The 26,774-nt window shown below is 54.0% G+C and overlaps 1 protein-coding gene across 1 annotated transcript in view; it reads right to left on the bottom strand.

Annotated features, from left to right (window-relative positions):
- Window positions 1–3,652: 3,652 nt before the first annotated feature.
- Window positions 3,653–26,774, bottom strand: part of PTPRS (protein tyrosine phosphatase receptor type S) — a 158,817-nt gene continuing 135,695 nt past the window's right edge. The window contains exons 23-38 of the mRNA XM_033082031.1: window positions 25,894–26,051; window positions 25,261–25,272; window positions 23,471–23,583; window positions 20,996–21,043; window positions 17,625–17,722; window positions 15,453–15,576; window positions 13,016–13,191; window positions 12,358–12,477; window positions 12,072–12,226; window positions 9,839–10,124; window positions 9,300–9,478; window positions 8,536–8,662; window positions 8,295–8,420; window positions 6,980–7,134; window positions 6,218–6,353; window positions 3,653–5,807 (exon numbers count right to left, since the gene is read on the bottom strand). Coding sequence (XP_032937922.1) covers window positions 5,739–5,807; window positions 6,218–6,353; window positions 6,980–7,134; window positions 8,295–8,420; window positions 8,536–8,662; window positions 9,300–9,478; window positions 9,839–10,124; window positions 12,072–12,226; window positions 12,358–12,477; window positions 13,016–13,191; window positions 15,453–15,576; window positions 17,625–17,722; window positions 20,996–21,043; window positions 23,471–23,583; window positions 25,261–25,272; window positions 25,894–26,051 — 2,082 coding nt within the window. The 3' untranslated portion in view covers window positions 3,653–5,738. The remainder of the gene's footprint in view (window positions 5,808–6,217; window positions 6,354–6,979; window positions 7,135–8,294; window positions 8,421–8,535; window positions 8,663–9,299; window positions 9,479–9,838; window positions 10,125–12,071; window positions 12,227–12,357; window positions 12,478–13,015; window positions 13,192–15,452; window positions 15,577–17,624; window positions 17,723–20,995; window positions 21,044–23,470; window positions 23,584–25,260; window positions 25,273–25,893; window positions 26,052–26,774) is intronic.

Below are 26,774 nucleotides of genomic sequence, written 5' to 3'. Positions count from 1 at the left end.
ACCTTCCACTGCTCCAGCCCAGCCTTGGGCAGGGTGTTCTCTGTCCTGAGGATGCAGAAATGCATCTCTGGTCACTGTCCTGAGGATGCAGAAATGCATCTCTGGTCACTGTCCTGAGGATGCAGAAATGCATCTCTGGTCACTGTCCTGAGGATGCAGAAATGCATCTCTGGTCACTGTGCTGAGGATGCAGAAATGCATCTCTGGTTGTTGTTTGCCCACAGCAGCCCCAGGTGCCGTCCCCACTTGCTGTGATTCCCTGGGCTGAGCAGGAGAACCCAACCCCTGATGCTCAGCAATTTCCTGAACAACACCTTGACAGCTCAGGCAGAACACATTTAAAGAGAAGAGATTTTTTTTTTAATCATTTGGACACAGTTTTTTTTTCCTGAGGGGTTTATTATCCCCAGTAAACCCAGGCTAAAGCCCTTGTGTAACCCATTAATCTGGGGCTGCCATCTGCACCCTGCCCAGAGCCCCTGGGCAGGAATTCCTGGGGCTGCAGGAGCTGAGCCTGGAATTCAGGAGCTGAGCCTGGAATTCAGGAGCTGAGCCTGGAATTCCTGGGGCTGAGCCTGGAATCCTTCCTGGGCTGAGCCTGGAATTCAGGAGCTGAGCCTGGAATTCCTGGGGCTGCAGGAGCTGAGCCTGGAATTCAGGAGCTGAGCCTGGAATTTGGGAGCTGAGCCTGGGATTCAGGAGCTGAGCCTGGGATTCCTGGGGCTGCAGGAGCTGAGCCTGGAATCCTTCCTGGGCTGAGCCTGGAATTCAGGAGCTGAGCCTGGAATTCAGGAGCTGAGCCTGGAATTCCTCCCTGGGCTGAGCCTGGAATTCAGGAGCTGAGCCTGGAATTCCTCCCTCTGGGGCTGCAGGGGCTCGGTGGCACCAGGGCTGGGCAAACTCAGAGATCCCAAATTCTGCTCTGCAGGTGGAGGGGAGACACAGACAGGGAAACCAGGGAGGTTGAACTGGGCTGGGTGAGTGCAGATGGTGAATACATCAGAACACATCCCATGGCTGGGACAGGGTGGTGAAACAGCCAGGAATTGTCACTTCCCCATCACACCCAGCTGTGATGAACTCGGGGTTCCCTCCTTGAGAAATCTGGGAGCAGCTCCCCGAGTTCCCTTCCCAGAGGATGAACTTACAGCAACACTAAGACAATTCTCCCAGCACCTCTGAGGGTATTTACTTTTTCCATTTCAGATCTACATCTGTTCACTTGCCGACTTGGAACTTGCAACCATCTTATTGAGGAGAAGGAATTGATTTCTCGCTCTGTTACTGCTGCTCCTGGTATAATTAAAGCATATTGCAACGTGAGGAATTTCTCCCGGCCTGGGAACTGCTTTGCCACTTGGGTAATTCTGTAAACCAAGAAAAGCTTTTCCTTTTCCTCTGGAATGTAAATTATGGTTCCAGCTGCTTTAAAGCCTTTGTTGTGCTGCAGGGCACTGGGGCTCTTGGTTCAGGGCTGTGCAGGGGCCTGGGGGCTTCTGCAAATCAATCCCTCAGGGATTTGGCATCCAGGCTGCTGCACATTCCAGCTGAGGCACAAACTGGGTTTGCCCAGTGTGGAGTAAACTGGGACAAGCCCCTGGGCAGGGCTTTGCTGGTCTGAGCTTTGTGGGGCAGCCCTGGGTGAGCCCTGGGCAGAGCCTGGGCTGTGGAGACCTGGATCAGAGTGAGGAGAATCCCCCAGGGATTCCTCAGGAGCAGCCCTGGGTGAGCCCTGGGCAGAGCCTGGGCTGTGGAGACCTGGATCAGAGTGAGGAGAATCCGCCAGGGATTCCTCAGGAGCAGCCCTGAGCCCTCCAGGACGTTCCTGCTGAGCCCTGGACACTCCCCAAGGAAAATCCCAGCACAGGGATGGGCTTGGCTCTGCTCTGTGCCCTTCTCACCTTTAATAAAACAGGCTCTGAGATCCCTGTAAAACCTAAAATCCCTGTCCATGGTCTCTGTGGAGAGCCAGACCCGGAGCCCTGTGCCAGCCCTGTTCTGTAGAACATTTCCTGCAATGATTTGCTCCTTCCACCCTGCTCTCATCTCCAATAAACTCCTGTCAAAGCTGTCATGTGGAGCTCGTGTGAGGGAAAGAGGAGAGAGAGCCAGAGAGGGAAAAATCCCTGGGATCAATAAGGAACCAGAGCCCTCCCCCAGCCCTGCTGTAAGCGGGCATTAATGGGCCATCACTTGGAGTTTAATTAAAACCAAAGGCAGCCCCGTGCCAGGTTTCAGGCTGGTGCTGTCTGGCACAGCAGAGCTGGAGGACGGAGCTCAGGGCAGGAATTCCTGTTTTGTTTGCTCTTTGCAGCTGGGATGGGCTCCTGGGTCAGGCTCTCACATTGAGAACCTGTCACATTCAGAACCTGTCACTAGGATTTAATTCCAGCAGCTTCTCCTGGGGCTGCTCCCTGTGAGCCTCCTCCTGCTGGGATGGCCCAGCCTGAGGAGCTCCAGGGCTGCTCAGGGTGGGATTTTGGGGGTCTGTGCAGGGACAGGGCTGGACTGGATGATCCCTGTGAGATCCAATTCAAGATACTCCATGAGTCTGTGATCTCATCCTGTATTGGCTTCCTGGAGCAGGTTTGGATTTTTGGAAAGATTTACTGAGTTCCCAGCTGTTGTTCCAATTCTCTTTGCACTCACCTTCCTGTGCTCCATGTGGAATTAATTTCAGTTCTGAGAGGGGTTTGCATTTCAACCCAGCAGCTCAGAGAGGATGGAACAGTGAGAGCCTGGAGAGCAGTGATGGGAGTGATTATCACCACAGAGAGTCAGGACAGCAGAGCTGGGCGTGCAGGGAGGGCTGAGGAACAGAGCTTAGAACAAGAATCAGATTTTCCTTTCTACTCTTCAGTGATAACATAAAGTGAGCATCAAAAATCCCCTCCTGATGTGAGGGACTGAGGTTCCTGTCCCCTGTGCCACCACTCGTGCTCAAATGTCCTTTGAGCCCAGCTGAAGTCAGAGCTCGTCACCATTCCCAGCCTGCCTGGAGGGACTCGGGTCCACGAGATGTGGTTGGAAACCAGGAGGGTTCTGGGTTTTATTCCTCTCTGTTTCCTGCTGTGCCATCAGGGCTGCTGCTGTTTGATGTGTGCTTGGCTCCCTCTGCTCCGTCTCTCACATGGAGTTAAACATTTTTGGGGGTGTCACTGCCTGGGCTCTCAGCTCGTGGTGCTGAGCATGGCTCTCTGTGAACATGCTAATTCATCTTTTGTTGTTTTCTTTCAGCTGGTGTCAGTGCAGCAGGGAGAGGGGAGCTGTGGAGGGAGGGAAGGATCCCAGATCCCAGATCCCAGATCCCAGATCAGCTCTTCCATCACTCTCCAGACCCTGCCTGCTCCTGCCTGGCCCAAGGTGGGTGAGGGGGGAACCTGTGAGCAGGAGCCAGGCTTAGGAAAGCCTTTGGCTGGGCTTAGGGTCTGGATCAGAGGGACAAGGGGTTTTCAGGGGACTCCAGAATGGTTTGGGCTGGAAGGACCTGAAAGCAGCAGCCTGGGCTGGGCCCAAAGGTCCCCAGAGGAGCAGCTGCTGCAGCCAGGTCTGGGACGTGCAGGGGCTGATTTGGGGGAGCAGAGGGAGAGGAGCAGCCCCAGGGTGGATTTGGGAGCCCCTGCCCCTCCCACACACACAGGGCTGCAGCACGTTCAGACAATCTTCCTTTAATACAAAGTCAATATATCTACATACACCGTGGTATGAAAACCACTTACTGTTTCAGTTTGAAATAACAGTGTGAAAGCAACAGCACTTTGCTCTCATACAAAGAAAAAAACCTCCCCCCTCCCCCCAACTCGTCCAGTAAGATTTTGCTGCAACATACTTAGAAATTTGGGCAACTTTCACACAAATAAGTAAAATCTCGAAGAAGCCTTTCAGTCGGTTCTTTTTTTTTTTTTTTTTCTTTTTTTCAGTTAAAGACAGGAAATGAGTTGTGTGGGGGGTTCTGGGCAGCACTTGATGGCCATGATTACCCCTTCTAGAAAAATAAAAAAAAGGAGAGGGCAGAGGTGAGCAGAGTTTGGGGCAGGGTGGCTTTTCTGAGATCTCCTGTGCTCTGTGCAGGAAAAGTCCTGGGCAGAGCCAGAGCAGCAGAGCCAGGCCAGGCTGGGATGCTCAAACACCTGGTGGTGCCAAAGTTCCAAAATCTCATCTCAGTCTGCAGTCAGCAAGAGCCTCTGGTGGTGCTGGATGCCCCAGCTCAGCCTGGCCCTGATGGCCACAGCTGGAGGGGAGGGGTTGGCACTGCCACCACCCCCAGCTGCTGCTCCCCACCTGCCAGGGACCTGGGATATGTCTGTGACCGAAAACAAGAGACCCAAAAAAATTAATAATAAAAAAAAAAAAATCCAGAAAGGACATTTTGTTCTTACATGAGCAAGTTAAACCTTTTAAATGGTAGAAAAGCAATATGTAGAAGTAGCAATTTGCACTGCATTTTTATATATCACAGCCATTACACGTAACATTTCTACAGTGAAAAAATAGACTGTCTTTGAACATAATATGAACAAATAAGCAAATTTTTCTTTTAAATTCATTGACTGATATTCTTTGTCTTTAAAAAAAAAAAAGGAAAAAATACACTATTTAAAAAAAAGGTAATGTCACTTGTTACAGTTACATCGATACTTTAAAGAAAGCCACTCACAGTATTTGCCATTGGATTCACCTTCCTGGATCTTTCCCAGTTCTTTACAGCTGGGGACAGTGGGATGTGGGAGGTGTGCAAGGGGTGCCGTGGTGCTGGGCCAGTCCTGAGAGAGCTCCCGAGAGCTGCAGGCTCAGCAGGGACCAGCTGGGTTTGGGATCAGCTCCTGGGGGTCCTGCAGGGCCAGGGACACAGCCCAGGGCAGCAGGGCTGGGTGTGCAGTGGGCACGGGGCTGCTTTCCTCCCCACCCTGCTCCAGGGAAAGCCAGGAGTGCTGGGAAGGGCCAGGCCCAGCACAGAGACCCCAGACCCAGCACAGAGACCCCAGACCCAGCACAGAGACCCCAGACCCAGCACAGAGACCCCACCCAAGGGCAGGGGCTGCCCCCACAGCCAGCTCTGGGGGTTGTAACTCTCGTTCTTTCTCTATCCTTTTTAAATATCCTAAAAAATAAATTTTGGAATTAGAAGAAATGAGGAATGTTCCAAGTATTCAAAATGTGAGCTATAAAACCTCTGGCATGGCAGGGGCATCCCGTGAATGCTGTTTGCAAGGTGCCTGCAAGCCCAGAATCATCCCAATGCTGATACTGAGGTTATTAAGACTCCAGCTAGAAGAACTCCTGACCCTAAGTTTGCCTAAGTGTTGAGATTTAGTTCCTTTTCTTTCACAGAACACCTCCAATTCTGCAAGTGACTTCCTTTAAAGACTGCCAACTATATTAGTAAATAAACTGAACTCTAATGATGTAACCAAAGTCGGTTTTTCCTTCCCTTCTCCAGCAGAAACAGTTCCCAAGGTGTGTTGGAGCTTTTGGATCAGTTCCCCGTGTCCATCCCCAGCGAACACCTCCTGAGGGTCCAGAGCAGTTCTGAGCAGCCTGAGCTGCCCCTGGAGGGCCAGGTCACAACGTGGAGTTCCCCAAGGGGTGTTCCTTCCAATCCTCCCCCCTGCTCCCGATGCACTGTCCAGATGAAAAGGTTCTTCTGAGTCAGTTTTGTAAGTTCAAGCGCTCCTCCTGGGTCAGAAGAGGCCTTCCAGGACTGAAGTGGTTGGTAGAGTCTGCACAACGATGGCTTTTTATGTTGCATAGTGATCAAAACTTCCCAGATACTCCAGAGCTGCCTGGTAACAGAACTGGTATTCATCCTGCCAACAGAAGAGAAGCAGGCTCAGAGGTGGGATGGCTCCCAGGGTCCCTGTGCTCTCTGCACACAGCTCCAGGCTGAGCAGGAGCCTCTGGGGCTCTCAGAGCTGGGAATTCCCAGCACAGGGAAGCTCCTGCTCTTCCCTTTGTGTCTGAGCCTGAACATCCCCCACTGTTCCACCAGCCCCACAGCCAGATTCTGCCTCTTGGGTAAGAACTGAGGCTGCACACTGTTATGGAATCTTTAAGAGACTTTCCAACAATAGGAATTATTTTAAAAAAATAATTTTGTATTTCTTTGGTGAAGTGAGCAGTGCAGCTGAGCGAGCTCAGGTGAGGGTTTGGTAATGGTTAGAAACCATTGCCCAGCCAAGCCATGTGATGATTCCTGGCACAGGACAGGCCCCCTCACCTCTGTTTGCACCATTGCAGGTCGTTGTGTTCGCAGCATCTTCACTGTCTGGAAAATATCTACAACGCCCTCGTAGCGCATCCGCTCCAGGACGATGCTCAGGGTGATGAACACTCCGGTCCTGCCCACGCCAGCGCTGCAGGAGGCAGGGAACAAACAGGGAATTGTGTGCTGCAGAGCCCAAATGTCCTGTAAATGCTGCTTGGGGGGCTGAGCTGTGCCCTGGGAGCGTTGAAGAGCCTGGGTCAGGCTCCAGGAGAGAGACCCAGAAATAACCCAAGTGCCAGAGTGCGACCCAAAAAATGTTTGGGAAAGGGAGATTTAAAAAGTTAACAGCTTTGGGTAAACAGCACTCAGTGGAAGAATTATTCCTAGTATGTAATACTGGGGTTTTGAAATTAAACAATTTTAGTAAGAATGGATCATCCTGTCCTGCCTGTGGGTAAGGAGGTGCAATCCTTGCTAGCAGCAAAAACAGCCCAGCAGTGCTGGAGTGTAAATTGGGCTGGCAAAAAATACTTCTAGTTCTGCAGGTCAAGTATTACAGATATTCTGTAGATATGCTGCAGATAACACTGTGGTTCTCATCTCCTACAGAGCATTTCAAACCTTGTGGGCAGTGCCAGGGCTGAAGGGAGATGAGTTTGGCTGGCACAGGAAAGTGTTTGCTGAGAAATCTCCCTGCAAAGATGAGTGGGAAAGGGGGGATACCTGGGTTTTAACTCCTTCCATCCCATGGGTGAGGGGTGTCCATGTGCCTACCTGCAGTGGACAGAGATGGGGCCATCCTGGCCAAACTGCTCCTTGGTCTTGTGTACCTGCCCAATGAAGTCGATGAAACCTTCTCCTGATTTTGGCACACCTTGCTCGGGCCAGTCAGTGAACTGGAACTGACGGACAGTTCGTGACTGACCATCCTGGGGGACAAAACACAGCAGTCACACAGCTGCACTTGTGAGGACACACAGGCAAGGCAGAGAACTCCCCCAGTTCTGCTGCTGGTTTGTTAAAGGGCATGGAAAGTTGAGGCAAGTGAGTGTTGTAGTCGAGTGCACACGTATTTATTGGCCAGCCCCACGGTGATGAAGCTGCTTGTGCTGCAGCCAGGCTGTCAGCACAGATCCATATCCTGGCAGGTGCTGAAAGCTCTGACCACTGCAGACAGCACAGATGGAGTCTTCAGCACAGGAACGTTCAAGGTGAGGTGTTGGCCTCTCTAATCAATCTTCACAAAGAATTGCCACAGTGTCAGAATTACAGCTGACAGGAAGATAAATCTTGTTCTACGAGGACTGATGAGGCATCCTCCTCCTCAACCTTGCAAATTGAATTATCAGGTTCTGGAATACTTTGGCAACCTCAAAAGCTGTGCTGTGACAGGGAGGGTTATGTTTGCTACAGAAATTCGAGAAGGTATTGAAATGTTCCTTCGGATGAGGAACCTGACATTGAATCGAAGATTATTGGAGTGAATTTGTCCCTCTGAACATGACTGACAGTGGCTCCTCTCCCAGCCATAGCAGTGCTCATTTTCTGTGGGGTGAACAGAAACCTTTGCAAGATTTTTATCAGCTTTTGGGGGGAAATTCACTCTGCTTTCACTGCAGCTAAAACCCAAAGCCAGGCACATCTCTAACAAAGCCACTCAAGGCAGTGAGAGAGGTTTGAAACTACTTTCAATTTGTAACAACAAATATTCCAGTACAATCTGTGTGTGTGTGTTCTGTTCTTCATCACAACTGAGCTCTCAGGCACATGGACCCCAAAACTCCCTGGGCAGCCCCTTCCACCACCTGGCCACACTTTCCAGAAGAAATTCCTGCTTATGTCCAACTGGAGCTCCCTGGCACAGCCTGAGGCTGCTTTGTCTTGTCCTGGGAGCAGAGTCTGACCCACACCTTGGGCTTGGACTCGATGAGCCCCGTGGGTCCCTTCCAGCCAGGATATTCCATGAGCTCTCCCCCACTGACAATCCCAGAGAACACCGGACACTCAGCCGAGCCCACAAACCCCGTGTCTTGGGCCAGCCCCTCTCATCCCATTGAACTGCCCCAGCCCAGCCCAGCCCAGCACCTACCCTGGCATCCGTGACCTTGAACTCCCTCAGGATGTACTGGGGCATGTTGTACTCAGCCATGGGGTCCACGACGAAGTACTGGTACCGTGCCGAGCGCTCCGCGGGCCAGTACTGATGGCACTTCTCCTGCCAGGGCAAACGGGTCCCTGTTAGTCCCTGGCACTCCCTGTCACTCTCTGTCAGTCCCTGTCACTCCCTGTCCTGCAGGACTCCCCTCCCAGCCCGTCCCAGCCCCACTCACCCGCCCCATCTCGCGAAGCTTCGTCAGCATCACGACGATGGTGGAGTTGTTTTCCCAGAGCATCCTCCAGAAATCCTCGGTGGTCTCGGCCAGGGGCCCCTGGGTGGCTATGTAGGCCTTCTGCTTCCTGGGGAGCCCAAAGCAAGGAGGGGTCAGGGGAGCACAGCTTTGGGAAGTGCATGGACAGGCTGGAGAGTGGGAGAGCAAATGGAAATGCTGGGGAAGGGCTAGAACTGCATGAGGCTTAAAGGGGCTGGGATGTCTTTGGTGCCAGTGGTCAGAAAAAACAGAGCCAGCAATGAAACTCTCTTAAATATCACCTTTAAGGGGTAAATCCAACCTCCAGGCATGGAGCTGCCCTAATCCCAGTGCCACAGCTATGTCCAGCACTGCTGGTCTGGCTTTGTGTGCAGGTGATGGCCAGCAGGGCTCCCCAGCAGGGTCCAGCCCAGGGCACGCAGAGCTCATGGGGTTATCTGTGGTGTACAGGTGATGGCTCCCTGAGCAGGGTCCAGCCCAGGGCACACAGAGCCCATGGGGTTATCCCTGGTGTGCAGGTGATGGCCAGCAGGGCTCCCTTAGCAGGGTCCAGCCCAGGGCACACAGAACCCATGGGGTTATTCCTGGTGTACAGGTGATGGCCAACAGGGCTCCCTGAGCAGGATCCAGCCCAGCCCAGGGCACAGGGAGCCCAGGTGCTCTGGCACCTGTACCTCTGGCTGTGGTACCTGTACCCCTGGCCCTGGTACCCCTGTCTCTGGTACCTGTAGCCGTCGATGAAGCTGGCGTTGATGTAGTCGGAGCCCTCGACGCCGCGGATGGGCTGCAGGCACACGCGGGTGCTCTCGTAGGGCATGATGTTCACCAGGCGGTTCTTGAACTTGTTGCAGGGCAGGTTGGCGCTGATGAAGCGCGAGGTGTGGGCCTTGGAGTTGGCGAGGCGCTGCGGGCAGGGACAGCCGCCACCCTCAGCTGGGGCTCTCCTGACCCCGAGCCAGCCCCTCAGCCCAGCCCGTTCCACCCTCCTGTGCCCTCCTGGGGTTTGCTTTTGGGGTTGGGCACTCACACTGAGGCCTTTCCCTAAGCAAAACATTCAGAAAATTGTACTAACACTAAAAATGTTAAAAACCCCTCCAGTTTGGGAGGGAGTGAATTCAGTCTGCATCTGGAATAGCAGGGATGCTGCCTGGTGCCAGGCAGGTGTCCCCTGGGAACTGCATAGCTCAGCAATGGAATAAGGTGCCACCAGCTCTGTGTGAGCACCTGGCCAGGCCCTGCTGTCCCATCCCAGCTCCCAGCTCACCTTGAACTCCAGCTCCATGCCCGTGACGTGCTCCCTGGCCTCGATCTGGGCCAGCTTCTGGATGTAGCTGTAGAGGTTCCGAGCCGGGACCTCGGTGTTGCCGCAGGCCACGGCCTCGAGCAAGGCATCGTGGATGAAGCTGTACTGGTCCTCTGTCTGCACCATGTAGTTGCGCTGGGACCTCATGAGGGTGACGTGCCCGTAGATGTCCACGGTCTTCTCGTGCTTGATCCTCTCCAGCATGGCGTCGATCACGATGAAGCAGCCGGTGCGGCCCACGCCCGCGCTGGGGACGGCACCGCCAGGTGATGGATTGTCCTGGCCTGGGCAGGTGCCCACTGCCCCTGCACAGTGCTCTGTGTCCCCTGCACAGCGCTCTGTGTCCCCTGCACACTGCTCTGTGTCCCCTCCACACCGCTCTGTGTCCTGTGTCCCCTCCACACTGCTCTGTGTCCCCTGCACACTGCTCTGTCCCCCCCAGATGCTCTGTCCTGTGTCCCCTCCACACTGCTCTGTGTCCCCTGCACACTGCTCTGTGTCCCCTCCACACTGCTCTGTGTCCTGTGTCCCCTGCACAGTGCTCTGTGTCCCCTGCACAGTGCTCTGTGTCCCCTGCACACTGCTCTGTGTCCCCTCCACACTGCTCTGTGTCCCCTGCACACTGCTCTGTCCTGTGTCCCCTGCACAGTGCTCTGTGTCCCGTGTCCCCTCCACACTTCTCTGTGTCCCCTCCACTGTGCTCTGTCCCCCCCAGATGCTTTGTCCTGTGTCCCCTGCACACTGCTCTGTGTCCCCTCCACACTGCTCTGCGTCCTGTGTCCCCTGCACACTGCTCTGTGTCCCCTCCACACCACTCTGTGTCCCCTGCACACTGCTCTGTGTCCCCTCCACACTTCTCTGTGTCCTGTGTCCCCTGCACAGTGCTCTGTGTCCCCTCCACACTGCTCTGTGTCCCCTGTACACTGCTCTGTGTCCTGTGTCCCCTCCACACTGCTCTGTGTCCCCTCCACACCACTCTGTCCCCCCCAGATGCTCTGTCCTGTGTCCCCTCCCCTGTGGCACCCCAGGCCAGGCACAGCTGTGGCTCCAGCAAAGGGCTGGGAGGATCTGAAGGCTGAAAAAGCCTCTTTAATCTCTCCCATCTCAGCAGCTGAACAAGCTCTGATGCTGTAATGAGTAACATGCGTCACCTCTCTCCCTCAATGGTTTTGTGCATCAGGTAACATCAGACCTGTGTGTAATGGCATTTGTGCCTCAGCAGGGCTCTGTGCTCTCTGGTGCCACTGCTAATAAAGGGCTTCCTTTTACCATTCCAGTGCTGTCCCTTTCTTCATCGAGCCCCCTTGATCTCTGTTAATTAGACTGCCTAACACCTGAACCAAGCAGGTGACTGGAGCTTTGGCAAGAATTTAACAGCGGATCTGGGAGCTGGTTGTGAGCTGACAGCTCTTTATTCATTTTCTGAGGTGCACAATAATTGCCATCTGCAAGGGTAGTGATAAGTTGCCCACTCACAAAGACTGTTTAAATGGCATCCTCCAGCAGAGGCAGGATTAGCTTCCCCAGCAGCCTGCACAATTCAGATCTTCCCCCAGTGCCCAGGAACCTGCAGGCTCCTGCACACCCTCCTGAGGAACACAGGGATTTATCTGCACTGAGCCTTCAAGGATTCCTCACTGGGTTGTAAATTGAATTAGGGGATGTTACCTGCCTTCAGCCTGGCATTATCAGAGAGGCTGCAGCACTCAGGAACCCTCTGTCAATCACTGTCAGCTCTGCCCTGAGCTGCTGAGGCAGCTCTGCCTCCCAAACAGCTCCAAACCCTCCGAGGTCACACCTGATCCTCCTTCCACATTGTGACCAGAGACAGCCCCACCACACAGAACCAGGCACTGGGACAGCACCAGGCACCTCCCACTGATTAACAGGATCATCAAATCCCAGGTGGTTTTGGTTCAAAGGGACCCTAAAGCCCTTCCAGTCCCACCCCTGCCATGGGCAGGGACACCTTCCACTGGAGCTCCAAGCCCTGTCCCTGGCCTGGAACACTCGATCCAAGCGATTTGGCACAAATTACATCTCAGGAAATGCTGTGGCCAATGGAATCCCCAGGTTTCCCTCTCAGAGGGATCCTCCTCTGGCTACGAGCTGTCCCTGTCCCCAGGTAAACCCGCACCCTGCTGAGCTCTGCCTCCCTCCCAGGTGGCCCCGAGCCAGGGGAAGGGAGCTGTACCTGCAGTGCACCACGATGGGCCCAGCATCCGGGGGGTTGCAGGTTTTCACCCTCCTGAGGAAGGCCAGGAAGGGCGTGGGGTACTCGGGCACGCCGTGGTCGGGCCACGCTGTGAACTGGAACTGCCGCACCTCGCGCTTCTCGCTGGAGCCGTTCTGCAGGGCAGGAGCAGGGTCAGGGCAGGAGCAGGGTCAGGGTCAGGGCAGCAGCACCCAGACCTGCTGTGCTGTGTGTGCACAGGTGCCACAGCCCAGCTGCAGGGCCCACAGCAGCAGGGCCAGCTCACCTTGTGCAGGGAGAAGGTTCTGACGCAGAACGTGGCCAGTTCGATGGTGTCCAGCAAGGTCACTTGGATCATCCCGTAGGTGTCTGCGCCTCGGCCCGGCCAGTACTGGTCACACTTTATCTGCAAGGCACGAGGCACGGCTCAGTGCTGGGACAAACCCTTCACTGCAGGGGATGCTCATTCCAAAGTGCCCTGTTACTGGGGAAGCTGGGCTGGTGGCAGGGAGGAGTAAGAAGAGTCTTTGCAGAGCACCAGTTCAGGGACAGACCATCAGAAAAACCTCACACTAAGCACAGACTCTGATGGTACATCAGTCCCATAGACAACAGACTGGAATGATCCTGAAGATTAGAGGGAATGTACTGGGGCTTGTTAAACAAGAGAACTGAATGTGAAGCTTGCCACATGATTAACTCCAAGACAGACATCCAGTGGGATCCTGCAGCCTCTCCTCCTGGAGTTGCCAAGGAGGCTGCAGCTTTCCAGAGTGAATTCTTTGTGTTTTAAAAAGCAATGAATCACTGAACTTTCAGGGTGCTGGCAGAGCAGGCAGAAATCCCCCCCTGGCTGCACATCAAAGGGATTTGCTGCTCCCCCAACTCTCCCCTGCAATCCCCCTGGATTATGACTAACCAGTCATCCCTCTCATGCGTCTTACCCGTGATTTCTCCTCCAGTTTAGTCATCATGACAATGGTGGCTGAGCGCTGCTCCCACACCATCCTCCAGAAGTCCCCGAAGGTCTCTGGCAGGGGGCCCTGCGTGGCGATGTAGGCGTTCTGCTTCCGGTACCCGTCGATGTAGTTGGCGTTGATGTAATCGCTGCCCACAATCCCTGTGGCAAAGCAGCAAAAATCAGGGCACTGCACAGGACTTCACACAGCTGGAGGCTCGAGGAGATTTGTGCAGGGATGCTGTCAGAGAGAAGCCCCCTGCAGAAGCACCAGAGCCTTGGTGGCTCGGTGGGTCAGAACCACACAGGCTCAAGGCTTCCCCAGCTCCAGCTCCTGCATTGCAGAGAGACAAACTCCTTGCAAAAGATATTAAAGAGATCAAATATCAGGCCTTGCAACCGTGGTGTTTTTACTCATGTGCTTAACAGGAGCCAAGTCCTGGCCCAGGGCTCCTGCTGCATCAGTGTCCCGTAGGACAAACCCGAGTCCTTGTCCCAGCCTGCCCCAGCCCAGGCAGCAAACGCACCTGGTCCATGGCTGTGTGGTCCACAGTCTAATCCCAGGCACTGAGCTACAGCTGGACAGAGTCAAGAATAAAGCCAGGCTTGATTTAGCCAATGAAGGCTTTGAAATTACAGGTTTAGACTGGCTGTAAATTGCCCGCTGTCATTTTTAAGAGTGTTTTTTCTCCCTACTTATGAGTTACAGGCTATTGAGTTCCAGCTGCTCGCCTGGTTCCCTGCTTGAGGGTTTGGGATGAGCAGGAGGCACTGCCAGAGTGAAGAGGCTGATTGGGACGTGGCAGGAGAAAGCTGCTCTGAAGTTTAAACAGCCCTGGCACACGGTGCTGCCCAGGTTCAGCTCCAGAGCTGGCGCCTGGCACGGGCTGGTTCAGCTGCTCCCAAGCACAGCGAGCGCCTGGCAGGGCTGGCAGGATCTGCAAAGCCAGGATTAACTCGGTGCACAGCCCTGCACTCCTTCTCCAGGGCAGCCAAGAGAAGTCACAGAGTTAAAGCCACTACTTCTTCCTGACCAAGCAGCAAGTGACAATCTGCAGCCTTGACAAATCCAGATTTAAAACAAAGAGAAAGCAACAACACTTAATTCCTCCAGCTCCTTTCATCTCCCAGCCTTGAGCATAAAATAGAGCCTGGTAGGAAGGAGCACACCAGCGGCCAAGACGTGTCAGAACCTCTCAGATGCCTGAAAATTCAACCTTGGCCCATCAGCCCTGCACTGCTGGTCCCTCATGGAGCCCTGGGCAGAGCTGGGACTGCTGCCTGCATCCAGCCCTGGATCCAAGACCAGCCCAAGTGTCCTTCACTCCCACACCCGAGCTCTTCTCCCTTCCCCTGAATGACAAAGCAACTTTTTAAAGCCTCTGCTTTCCTTGGCTCATACAATATTAATCTCGGAATTAAACCAAGGCAGAACACAGTCAGCTTCACAGGGAGAAACATTTAAAGCCCTCTAATAGCAGACCAGAGCAATCCAGATTTGTGCAGTTTTTTGGCAAATCACCATGCTCCGCTGCTGCCTCAGCTCTCCCCCTTCCCCTCGGAGCTGCCGTGCCACAGGGAGATTATTTTAGCAACTGCCTGGTCTCAAAGGCTTCGGAATTAACCTCTCCATTCACCAGGCAGTTACCAGGACATCCCACATCCTCTCTGCTCTGATGATCAGCCCTTGGCAACGCGAGCCTGGCACTGAGCGCTTTATCCACCCGGCACAGCCTCATCCCGAGCCCATGAAACTCCAACATTATCTCAGCAGCAGCAACCCAAGCAGGTGCCCTGTTCAACTCCATCCAAGCCCCTCTTATCCTGGCGTGCGCTGGAGCAGCTCTGTCAAGAGCCACGAGTTGTGAAATTTAATGTAAATTTTCTGACTGCACCATCGCTCACATAAGCAGCTCAGGAAACGATTTATGACCCGCCAGGCTCTCACTAACCCCTTCTTATCCCGAGCCTTGCAGGGGCCAGGGCTGCAGCAGGGGCTGCATATCAAGTGCTCTTTGAGCCTGTACAGCTCAGCAGCCACATCTCTGCCTCTCACATTTGTACAACCAGCCCTGGGCTTTCCTCCCGTGCTCCCTGTGCGGCCCCACTGCTCTCTGCCTGCCCTGCTCCCTCTAAAGCTCGGTGTGGGCTGAATTCTTCCTCTTAGAGATGTACCAAACAGGCTTCTCCAAGCAAAGGGAAGGCAGTTTCTTGATAAAGCAGCCCTTGAAATGAGGGATTGCAGCTCCAGGGGAACGTGTCAGTCACCAGAACGTAACAAATGCCTGGTTTACAGAGGTGCCTCCTGCTTGCCAAACCCCAGGGAGAGTTAGAGAAGGAAATAAATGGAGATGAGAGGGGAGTGTGTGGAGTGCTCCCTGCACAGTCCATGGCAGCTCTGCTGGCCGTGGGGCTGCTCCTACCTTCGATGGGCAGGAGGATCACCCGCGAGTGGTCGTAGGCGATGACGTTGGCGTAGCGGTTCTTGGGTTTGTTCACCTCCAGGTTGGAGTGCTCCCAGGTGAACTGCTGCCCGGGGTCGATGGACTGCAGGATTGGGAAAGAAAAGGGAGGGTCAGAGGGGAGGGCAGCAGCAGATGCAGTTCTGTTCCCCACGGCTCTGGGGGAGGATGGAGCCATGGCTGTTCGCATCCCACAGGAACCCAGCTTTGCTGTGGGGAACCCTCAGCCCCTGGAACAGCTCCTGACCCATCTCCCTGGCCCCAAGGGGAGGTCATTCTCCCTCTGGACTCAGCACTGAAGGATTCCCAGTGCAAATGGGGAGGGAGCCCCACGGGAGCCTGGCAGGGACAAGAGTGCATCCCCCAGCACAAGGCAGGGGTGAGGACCCGGCCCTAGGACACTCAATCAATGTGGATTTTTCCTAGAAGGGATGAAGGAATAAACAATGAAATGCACTGGAGAGAAAAAATCCCCTCTGCCCGTCCTAGTGATTTATGCCAGGTTTGGTGGTTGGGTTTTTTTTTTTCTCTCTGAAGTCCAGCTGTCCCAGATATGGAAATTAGGTTAATTACGTTTACCTCTAAATCCTCAGCCAGAGAATTAAATAAAACAAGGGCTTAATTCCTTCATCATTTTGCAGAGCCCTTGGGGTTTGCCTCAATTGAAGGCTTGGCAGGAACGTGCCAGGCTGTGTTTGCTGCTCTTGCTCTCCCTCTGACTGCCACCCTTTGGGGACAGGGTCCCAGAGCCCAAACCCACCCCTCTGGGCCAGCCCTGCTGCCTTCCCTGCCCGTGCCCACCCCGGAGCTCCTGGGCACAGCTGGAACAAAACCTCCCACAGAACACTCTGGCTGCGGAGAATTCCTAACTAATGGGTATTTATACTATTGTAATGTGTCTGTTTGCTCTCCATCCCTCTAATCATGCCTCGCCTTCACTTCATTAGCGATGTTTGTTCAGCTCTGGCTCTCCCTCCGGAGGAGGATGGGCTGGCTCGGAGCCAGGGCACAGGGATGTGGCACTGTGCACATCAGCCTCTGGAATGTGGATGGAGCACAGAACGAGCTGCTGCTGCCCCCCGACCCCGGCAGAGCAAAATGAGCTTCTGCAAGGGGTGAGCCCTGCTCTGGGTCTGGGGAGAGCCGGGGTCAGGGCAGGGGAAAGCATCCCTTGGTTTGGAAAACATCCCTTTGTCGGGAAAGCATCCCTCGGTTTGGAAAAGCATCCCTTTGTTGGGAAAGCATCCCTTGGTTTGGAAAACATCCCCCTGCTCCCTGCCTGCGAACACACCTGGGCAGTCTAGACTCCTCATTAGGCTAAAAATATCACAGCATTTGACAGCCTTCAACGACAAAAGCAAGAGTGGAGAGAGGCTTTTTACAAGGGCAGGGAACGATAGGACAAGAGGCTTTAAACTGAAAGAGGTTTTAGATTGATATTAGGAAGAAATTCCTCCCTGTGAGGGTGGGCAGGGCTGGCACAGCTGTGGCTGCCCCTGGATCCCTGGAATGCCCCAGGCCAGGCTGGACACTGGGGCTGGAGCAGTGGGACAGTGGGAGGGGTCCCTGCCATGGCAGGGGTGGCACTGGGGGGATTTAAGGTGCTTCCAACCCAGACCAGTCTGGGATCAGGCAACCAAACACCACCAGGATGGGGAGAATGTGCACAACCCCCTCAGACACGAGAAGGAAGCACAAATCATCCTCTTTTCCCTTCTCTGGCTCCGTGGCTGCTGGTGGCATCAGCTGTGGAGCACTCCCTGCTCCTGTCACCCAAGCCCAGCTGTATGAACTGGGTGTCACAGCCCTTTGTTGGTCTCCTGTGTCCATGGAAGACATGGGGACCCCAGGACAGCCTCATCCCCCCTTCCAGGACTGCATCCCCTTCTCCGAGGGAGCTCAGCCTCTGCTGCCCCAACAGGAGCAGCTCATGGACCAACCTCTTTCTTTTTATGAGCAAGAATTGAACCCAGCAAAGCGTTCAGCAAGCACTTAATTTCCAATATATAAATAGCTTTTAAATGTCAGCTAACCAGATCTTTAAAACAAAGGTGTTCTTTTGGATGAAGGCTGTCTGAATTCCCTAATTCCTGGCTCTGCAAACCCATGCACAGCACTCACTCTTGCTCATACCTCATACTCTTGGGATAATTTCAGGTTATCATTAGCTTTGAGATGCTCTGTGTGTTCAGCCAGCTCGGAAACAGGGATGGGTGGGTGGCTGAGCATACCTAAAAGACAAGATAGCAGGAAAGGATCTCATTTAATAATAACTAAAATTCACAACCGTTGCGCATTTTATAAGAAAGAAGGAACAAGAAAAGAAAATAAATTACAATGTAAGATCTGCAATGAAAGTAGGGAGGTTAGAAGAGAAGAATTCAGGGCTCGAAATTGTGTCCTTGGAAGTAAAAAATAAAAATCAAGGAAATAAAAAAAAAAATAACAGTAAAATGAGAGTGTTCCCGTGATGGCCCCATTTTCAATGTGGGAATCAGAGCAAAACAAAAAGGAAAATCCGAAGAGCAGATGCGTGTTAGCGATTCCAAAGTGGACTTGGAATGAGCAAACGCTGCCAGAGGAACCTACGCAGCAAATGGCAGAGCCCCACCAGGATCAGGAACAGCTCCAGCAGAAAGGGCAGGGCAGGATCCAGCCAGCCATGGAGCGTGGGCAGGAGATGGGGAGATGGGGATATGCAGATGGGGGGAAGCAGGGGAGGCTTTTCAGGATCTCTTTGGTGATCTCCAAGGTCTTTCCCGACCTCAGGGATTCTCTGGGCTGTCTGTAGCACAACTCTGGAGGTTCTTGGAGTGCTCATGGACTCTGAGCTCTGACCTCCAGCATTCCCAGAGTGCAGCCAGGCCTGGGGGCACCCGGCTGGGTGGGTGATGTCCCCCCTCCAGCACAGCCCTCCGTGCCCCGGGTGGCTCGGGCTGCCCCGGCCCCTCAGGCTCTGCTGTCACTGCTGTCACCTTTTGGGATGGACAGGCAGGAGATCCCCCTCAGACAGGTCTGGAACAATTTGCTGCAGGCACTGGTGCCCCTGAGCTGGTTCAGCTGCTGCCCCTGCAATCCCCCCAGCACTTTGGTGCAGAGGCAGCCAGAGCTGCAGGGAACTCCTGGAGCTGTACTGGGAGGTCCCACTGGGTCAGACTGGTCCAACTGGGGCACAGCTCAGCCACCCCTGGGTGAGCAGCCAGGCTGACTCAGCTCTCAGCCTGGGATTTGCCCATCCTGCTCTGAAGGGGCAGCTGGAGCTCTGGGAGGAGCAGGGACCTTCCCTGGCCCCAGTCCCTGAGTGGCTGCGGGGGAAAAGCGCTCCGTGCTTTGCTCATCTGCATCGCTGGTGTTCTCCCAGAGGCTTCCCATGCTGTCTGCCAGCCCTGCAGGCTGGAGAACAGCATCCTGAGAAGCCCTGGGCAGTGCCCCCGATGAGAAGGACAGGAGTGGAGAAGAGATGGAAGCCAGGGAGAATTTCGAGCCCCGTGGTGTTGGTGGGTGACAAAGCAGCGGCGTGGCAGCAGCATGGTCAGATACTCTGAAAACTCAGCACAGAGATGGCAAAGCAAGCATGACATCCTCAGTTTTACAGTGATTCGGGAGAGGTGCTGCTTCCCCCAGGCCTGGGCACGGGATGAGCCTGCCATACCTGCACAGCTTTCTCCTAGGCTCACCACACATCTATTTTCAGCACAAGGAAATACGGCTGAAAATAGAAAAAGAGGGGAAATACAGCAAAAAAGCTCAAAAAACAACCCTGAACTATCCTGGGCGCTGTGCTGGCTCCATTCCAGCCTGCTGGGATCAGCTCTCAGCTCATGGAATAAATCTCCCATTTAGTCTCTTGTCCTGTCCCATCACACCTGGAGGGTTATTCCTCCTCCCCAGTCTGGGTGTTGGGAGGAGCTGTTCCTCTCCCACTGTGGGATGGGGAGGCCACCCTGGCTGGGGTGCTCCAGATCACACCAAACCAGTTTAACACCACCAACACTCGATGGACATGCAGGTTAAAAGGAGAAAATAAACACTCTGAAACCCCAGTAATAACAAGCAAGAGAAGCCCCAGATTGTCCCTGGCTCAGAACTCATGGAGCAACACGTGTGACAACCTCTGAGCCAGTGGGCAGCGTGGGAAACACCCACTGTGCCAATCTGGGATGAGGACTCACGTTCCCCTTGAAGGAATTTCACGAGTTTCCTTCATAAAAGCTCTGGAAAAACCCAGAGTGTGCCCAGCAGCTCTGCCCTTGTCATCCTGCTTCCCTCCAGCCCTCCCTGCACAGAGCCTGCCTGGCAGCACATGGAACTCACCTTGCTCTGCTGCTGTTAAGGACAGAAACCACTTTTGGGATTGATTTCTAGGGCACTTTGGAATAAAAGAACCTCTGCAGCAATAAACACCTCCCTGGTCAAAATGCCAAGTGCATGGGGTTCCAACAGGATCCAGGGGTTTGCTGGAAACGAGGCAGGAGTGGCACTGCCTCAGCTCAGCTGCTCTTCTTTAATTCAGAAATTCATTTTGGGGCAGGAAGGGCTGAGTTCAGCCAGGAAAATACCCACAACCCCTCTGCTACAATGAGGGGACAACTGTGACATGTTCCATACCAAAGAGACCAATATTTGGATTAAACTACTCAGGGAAATATCCCAGCCCTCACATCTCTGAGCCCAAGCAGCATCTGTGACTCTTCACATTTGTCAGCTGAAACCTCACATCCTTCCCTGCCCAGCATTAGAAAAAAAATCCAAGCCCAAACCACCCAGCAAGGCTGGGATCTTGGCTCCTAATGGGATGAAATCTTTTCGAGCCAGTCTCATCTAACATTTCAATCACTGGAATCTCTCTAATCTTATCACAAAAGACTTGATTCTGTGTGCAGCAGCCAAGTCTCCACAAACGTCACCCTGACATCTGCTCCGTGGGGCAGAGCCCGTTTGTGCAGCAGAGCCAGGGTGGCTGTGGCTCTGCTGGGTGCTCCTGGGCTGGGCAGTCCTGGGCTGGCCTCTGCTCCTGGTGCTCCTGACAGGCACTGCCCAGCTGGGAAAGGGCTGACCAGGCTGACGAGGGGCTGTGTGCCTTCCAGAGGGGCAGCAGCAGCTGCAGCTCCGTTTTCTCTCTCCCTGCATTGCAAACACCAAAGCCCCCAGTGACATCAGGGCAGGAGCACAGGGACAAGGAGGACACTGAGCAGGAGCAGCTGTGGAACATCACCCCTGGGGAAGAGCCCTGGGGACACCCAGGGGTGCAGGGAGCCCCCGGCTCTGAGCCCCCAAAGGCCTCCAGCAGCAAACTGTAAAACTGGAAGCGCAGTTCAGACAAACAGATGGCACAGAAAAGGGATGAGATGGGCAAACACCGCAGGAACACGGAGAATTCGGCAGAAAATCAAAAAATAGTAACAGGAACGGAACAAGAATTGGAAAAGGAAAGTGGCAGAAGAGGAAAATAATAATGGGGGGAAAAATGAAACCAACAGGAACAAAAACACACAGGAACTAACTTTCCAAGTCAAACTCAGGGTCACTGAGAGGGCTGCTCAGACCAGAATCTGCAGAAAACAGTAAAAAATAAATAAATAAAAGATACACTTTTGTAAAAATTTCATGCTAATAAAAAAACAAAAACCAACATAAATCTAAAGAGGAAAAGAAAGGTATTTTTTGTGCTGATTAGGACAGGATATCTAAGATGAGCTATGCTTTCCCCTCTCTGAGCTGCACATTCCCACTCCCATGTCCCTCCTCTGTTTCACTGCTGGGGACACAATGGAGATTCTACACAGGCTCACCTGTCTGGAGAAGAGCCTACAGGCCCCTTCTGAACCACAATAAATTGAATTTAAATGCCTTTAACTCAGAGAGCACCTGTGGACTCTTCCCCTGCAAACTGCACCACAACCTCTCCATCATCACCAGCACACTCCAAGCTCATCTTTCCACCCATTTCAGTTTTCACCCAATGTTTCCAAAATTCTGTGGGAGGCAGGTGATCAACTCCCCCAAACCCTTTAAAATCTTTGAGTGCTTCACAAATTACAGAGCAGAGTAACACAGGTAGGTCAGTTCTGGCCAGATAAACTTGGAAGGGAAGGGCAGCATCCCCCAAAGCCAGACCAGACACAGGCAGTGTCTTTTGGGATCTGCAGAGCCTTAGGGCAGGTTTTGGTGTCTGAGCTGCCCTTTGGAAACCTCTCAGGACACAGGCAGTGTCATTTGGGATCTGCAGAGCCTCAGGGCAGGTTTTGGTGTCCCAGCTGCCCTTTGGAACCTCTCAGGATGTGGGCAGTGTCATTTGGGATCTGCAGAGCCTCAGGGCAGGTTTTGGTGTCTGAGCTGCCCTTTGGAAACCTCTCAGGACACAGGCAGTGTCATCTGGGATCTGCAGAGCCTTCAGGCAGGTTTTGGTGTCTGAGCTGCCCTTTGGAAACCTCCCAGAGGCAGAACCCAGAGGCACAGCATGACCAGAGCAGGGTCAGTGGCTCCCTCCTCCCTTGACCCCACTCCTGATGGGAGCACCCTCAGCTGGCTCTGCTGTCCTGAGAGAAACTCCCACCCAGGGAAATGCAGGAACCAGCACCTCCAGCTGCTTCTTGGCACCAAGACCAAGCTGGAAGGTTTTATTTTTATCTCAGCACAGTCCTTTCATCTGAGGGAGTGCAGCTCCTTCTCCTGGGTCTCCCACCTCCCTCCAGCTGGAGCACCCCAGAAGGCTCCTGAAGGGAGCACCCAGACAAGGACAAACTGCAGCTGGGAGCACTCCAAAGAGCTCCAGCACCTTCAGGCTCTCCTGCAGCACTAAGGGCTGGTTTGGAACCTACCTGTGCTGGACTGCTGTCCCTGGAGTGAACCTGCTGAGCATCTCCTGGGCCTGGGCTGATCCCAGGGGTGCTTCCCAACTCATTTTGGTGAGAGTCCCTCAGCTCAGGCTGCCTTTGTGCCTCCCTACAAACCCCTGCCCTCGGGGTCCCTGCTGCCAGCCCCAGCCTAAGGAAACAACGCTGAGGACAGGACTGGGATGGGAGGGGAAACAGGAGCTACAGAAACATTACTAACGAGCACAAACAGCAAAAAAAAAAAAAAATACAAACAAACTGAAAACAACAGCCAGCCCCAAAAAGCACAATAAATTCCCTTCCACATCCTCGAGCACCAGGAGCTTGGAGGCAGAGGCGTGGACAGCACGGGGTCAGCGTGGCCATGGTCCCTCCGTGAGGCCGGGTGGGTGGTGGCTGCAGGGGTGCCATGCAGGCAGCTGGGACATGCATGGACATGGGGACACGTGTGTGCAGGGGAGTGCTGCAGGGACAGCCCTGCCAGTGCCCAAGGCCAGGCTGCACAAAGCTTGGAGCAATCTGGGCTAGTGGAAGGTGCCCTGCCCACGGCAGGGGTGGAACTGAGGGGGCTTTGAGGTGCTCCCACCCAAACCAGTCTGGGATTCCATGGCAGCATCTGCACTAGGCCAGGAGATGCTGTCCCACTGCACCAAGCAGCTCTCTCCTGGCACGGCCCAGGGGCAGGCCTGGCTCCCAGCAGGAGTGGTTTGGCACCAGAAGCAGCAGGTCCAGCTGTGGCTGGAGCACTGGGTGCTGGGCAGCCTGCCCAGCTCCATCTGCCCACCCAGGAGCTCCCAGCTGGGGCACGGGGCAGCACTGGAGCTCTGGCACAGCCATGGTGCTTGCAGCTCAGCCCAGAATGCACCAATTTATCTGGAAATCCAGGAAAACCCTTCTTCTGACTCGCCAGTGCTGGGCACAGCCTGTGCAAGGTCCTTGAGGATCCCAGCAAAGGCTCTTCCAGCACTGCCACTCAGCACAGACAGGGCTGGGGTCGCTCAGCTGTGCCCAGGGGTAGCCCTGGGTGTCCTCAGTGCCTCAGCAGCTGCAGGCAGGGCTCAGGGAGGGCTCAGGGAGGGCTCAGGGAGGGGCAGGGGCTCCTTCCTGCCCTCCCAGCACAGAGGCTGCTCAGCAGCTGCTTACCTGGAGTCTGGAAGTTGATTCTCCTCATTTCCACGGGGTCCTTGGGGTGGTGGGGGGCGATTTCAGCGTTGTTCAGCAGGCACTTGGTCCGTGGCTCTGAATCTTTCCGTTTGCTTCACAACAAACCCAAAAAGAAACAAAAGAGACCAGAAAGAAAAAGCAGATTAATTCTGGGCCTTGTGATCTTAGCTACTTCTCAGCTACTCATGTTCAGGCACGAGCAAAGCTCCCACCGAAAACCAAAGGTGCAGCCAAAGGTGTAAGCACATAAAACACATCAGAAAAGGGCTGAGGTCTGGGGGGCTTGCCAGTGCAGTGTTTTAGGGGCTGACAGTGAGCTGGGAGCCCCTCAGCAGCTTTCAGGTAAGTCACCAAGTTCCCCCCTTCTCCCAGGAGCAGCTGAGGTGCTGTGAACTCACACCTCACCCTCCCTGCTCTGAACTCCACTGAACTCTGCAGAGCAAAAATGTTCCAACTCTGGCCAAGCCATTTCCAGCCTGAGAGAACCGGAGCCAGCAGAATCATTTGGAAAAGTACAGAATCTCCTGGCTGTGTCCTTGGGTGTCAAGCTCTGATATTGCTGTTGGCTTGTTCAGGAGCTGCCCTGCTGCAGACAGAGAAGTCAGAGCAGCAGTTTTCAATCTTTTTTGAACTGCGGAACTCTAAAAATCTGGGTTCAACAAACAGTGTAGACACATCCTCTCCCAGCACAGCTGTGCCTGCTGAGATCCACCTCTCCTTGCCAGGAGCCAGAGCCTGCTCCAGCCTGCCAGCTGAGCTGCACATGGAACTGCTTCCTCATACATCTCCTCAAATGGGTTAGGTTAGCTTAGGCAGTTGAAAAAGTCTTTGCTGACCTGGCTCATTCTCCTTGAAGAGAATTTAGAAGCAAAGCTCAGTGCTGACCTCGAGATGTGATAACTCCTTGCAAAGAAACAGTGATGAGCTGCTGGGAGCTGAACTTCTGAGGCTTGGACAGGGGGTGCAGCCCCCCCAGCCCCTCCAGCCAGGGGCTCTGGAGCTCCTCACCTCCTCTGCTTAGGGGGCACAGCAGCCTCCAGTAATTTGCCTGCAGCAGCAATGGCAATTACTTAGGCAGAGAGGAGGTTATTCAGGACATTTTTAGCTGTCTCTTGATGTCATTAATAGCCAGAAGAAGTGGTCTGAGCCCTGCCAGCACTGCAAGGGGCAGCATTTTGGAATGACACCACTTTGCAGTTTGGGAGCAGTTTATTTTTGCCACAGCTCCAAACTGCTGTTAACAGTTCATGGACTGAACCCACCAGGTACTTCCAGTGAAAGCTCTTCCAGTCCTGGAAATGGCTGGGGAAAAGTCTCATTTCTGCAGCCATAAACAGACTCTGTCAGAAGCCCTTGGCTGAGGGGCAAGAGCAGCTTCAGCCATGGGACAAGGACAGCTCAGCTGGGGACAATCCTGCAGAGTGCCAGGGGCTCAGGGACAGCCAGGCATGCACAAACCCACTCTCACCTCTGCCTGCCACACAAATGAGAGCTCCTCTGCTCCATTAGCCTGACACTTTGTGAGCCATTTACTGCCACTGCTGCTCGACCTGAGAAGTGGTTTTATTTAGGAATGGACAAACAGGAGAAAACTGGGCTTGCTTTGCCTTTTCTGTCTCAATTCAAACATGGTAGTCTGACATGGGGTTTCTGTGAGGACAGATCTAGAGGTGGGAACTGCACCAACAAAGTCCCAACACCACACAGCAAGCACTGCTTAACACACAGCAAGCAAGAACCTGAATAAATGGCAAATCTGGTGCTCTTACCTGTCTGGTTTGCTGTCCAGGAAAGCAGTAAATGGAGAGAAGACAAGACAAATGTCCAGGTTAGAAAGGACTTGCAGAGGGAGGGGGAAGCATTTGCTGAGCTCTAACCCTGGCAGCAGAGGTGGGACCAGCAAACGTCCCCCAGCCAGAGGGACACCAAGCAGGACCCCCAGTTCTCATCCACACACCAGGAGCTGCTCAGAAAGCCAAGGGAAAGGGAGACACTTCCAGGGGTTTTCCCTTCTGTCTCCTGGGGACTCACCCCCAGCTCCAGCAGAAAACCATTCTGGGAGCAGTGGGGGCTGAGAGGTGCCTTCCCTGCCTCCCCTCAGTGCCCACAGGGAGCCTGGAGAGGGGTGAGCAGCCAGGCTGGAGTCCTGACACACTCACTGCACACAGGGCCAGCACAGTGTCCTGGGGCAGGCACAGCTTTCCTGGCAGTGCCACGGGGCAGAATCTGCAACAGCAAACCCTGCAAGCCCCTGCTGATCCCTCCTGTGCTGGGCACTCTCCCATTCCAGCATTTGTGCCCCAGGAAGGAGTTTCCCTCAGCTGGCCAGGACAGAAATTCCCTTTGGGGAGCCCTGGGGACACTCAGAACCGTCTCAGGTGTGGGCAGGGAGCAGCTCTTACTTTTTGTAGAGCAGGATGGCGATGACGATGCAGATGATGAAGACCACGGCCAGAACGGGCCCGATGACCCAGATGAGCCCCTCCTCACCATCGATGATGGGCTGGGGGTCAGGGTTGTCCAGCTGGATGGGGTCAGAGAAGGGACTGGCAGCATAGGTCTGCAAGACAGGGAGCAGAGCACAGCTCAGAGCTGGGATGGGCACTGAAGAGTGGGCAAGCACACGGAATTCCACAGGAGGAGCTGCTGGGGAGGATGTGAGCTCTCTGCAGCACAGCCCAAATGGTAACAGGGAAATGCCCTTTTCAGCCTGAAGAAAATGCCCTGCTCCTGAGCCTCACATCAGGGGTGTCTTCCACTTCCAAAGCTCCAGTGAATCAGAGCATGGAAAGGTCACACTCATGTGAAGGTGTAGCTGCCCTGTGCCTGTTTGAGAGATTCAGCTGCTCCTGTTCCACCACAGCCCTGAGCCCTCACCACTGCCACAAACACACAAACACTTTCCCCAAGCTCTCCTGCAACCATCTGGGTTTTGGCACTCAGATGGGATTACAGAGCAAGAGGGAAGGAATTGAAACAAGAATTAACGTTTGGTCTGGTGACTGAGAAAACCAACCCTGACAATAAATATAAAGTAGTAAAACACTGTGTGTGTCCTCTGCTGCCTCTGCACTGAGCTGGGTTCTTGAGCAGGATCAGAGGCACATTCAAACCCTTCAGAGTCCTGAGTAAGGATGAACTCCCATCCTACACAGGAACTCCAGAAACGGAACAGCACAGAGAACTGGCTGTGAGAGCAGCCAGGGACAGGACCAGAACAGGGGCTCTGGTCCTTGAACTCCATCAGCTCTGCAGGCTGGAGTGCTGCTCCACACTCAGGAGC

The sequence above is a fragment of the Catharus ustulatus genome, chromosome 29 (genome assembly GCF_009819885.2).
Source record: "Catharus ustulatus isolate bCatUst1 chromosome 29, bCatUst1.pri.v2, whole genome shotgun sequence".
Classification (NCBI taxonomy): domain Eukaryota; kingdom Metazoa; phylum Chordata; class Aves; order Passeriformes; family Turdidae; genus Catharus; species Catharus ustulatus.
Note: the sequence above shows the minus strand (reverse complement) of the source record. Positions and strands in the feature narration are given on the sequence as shown.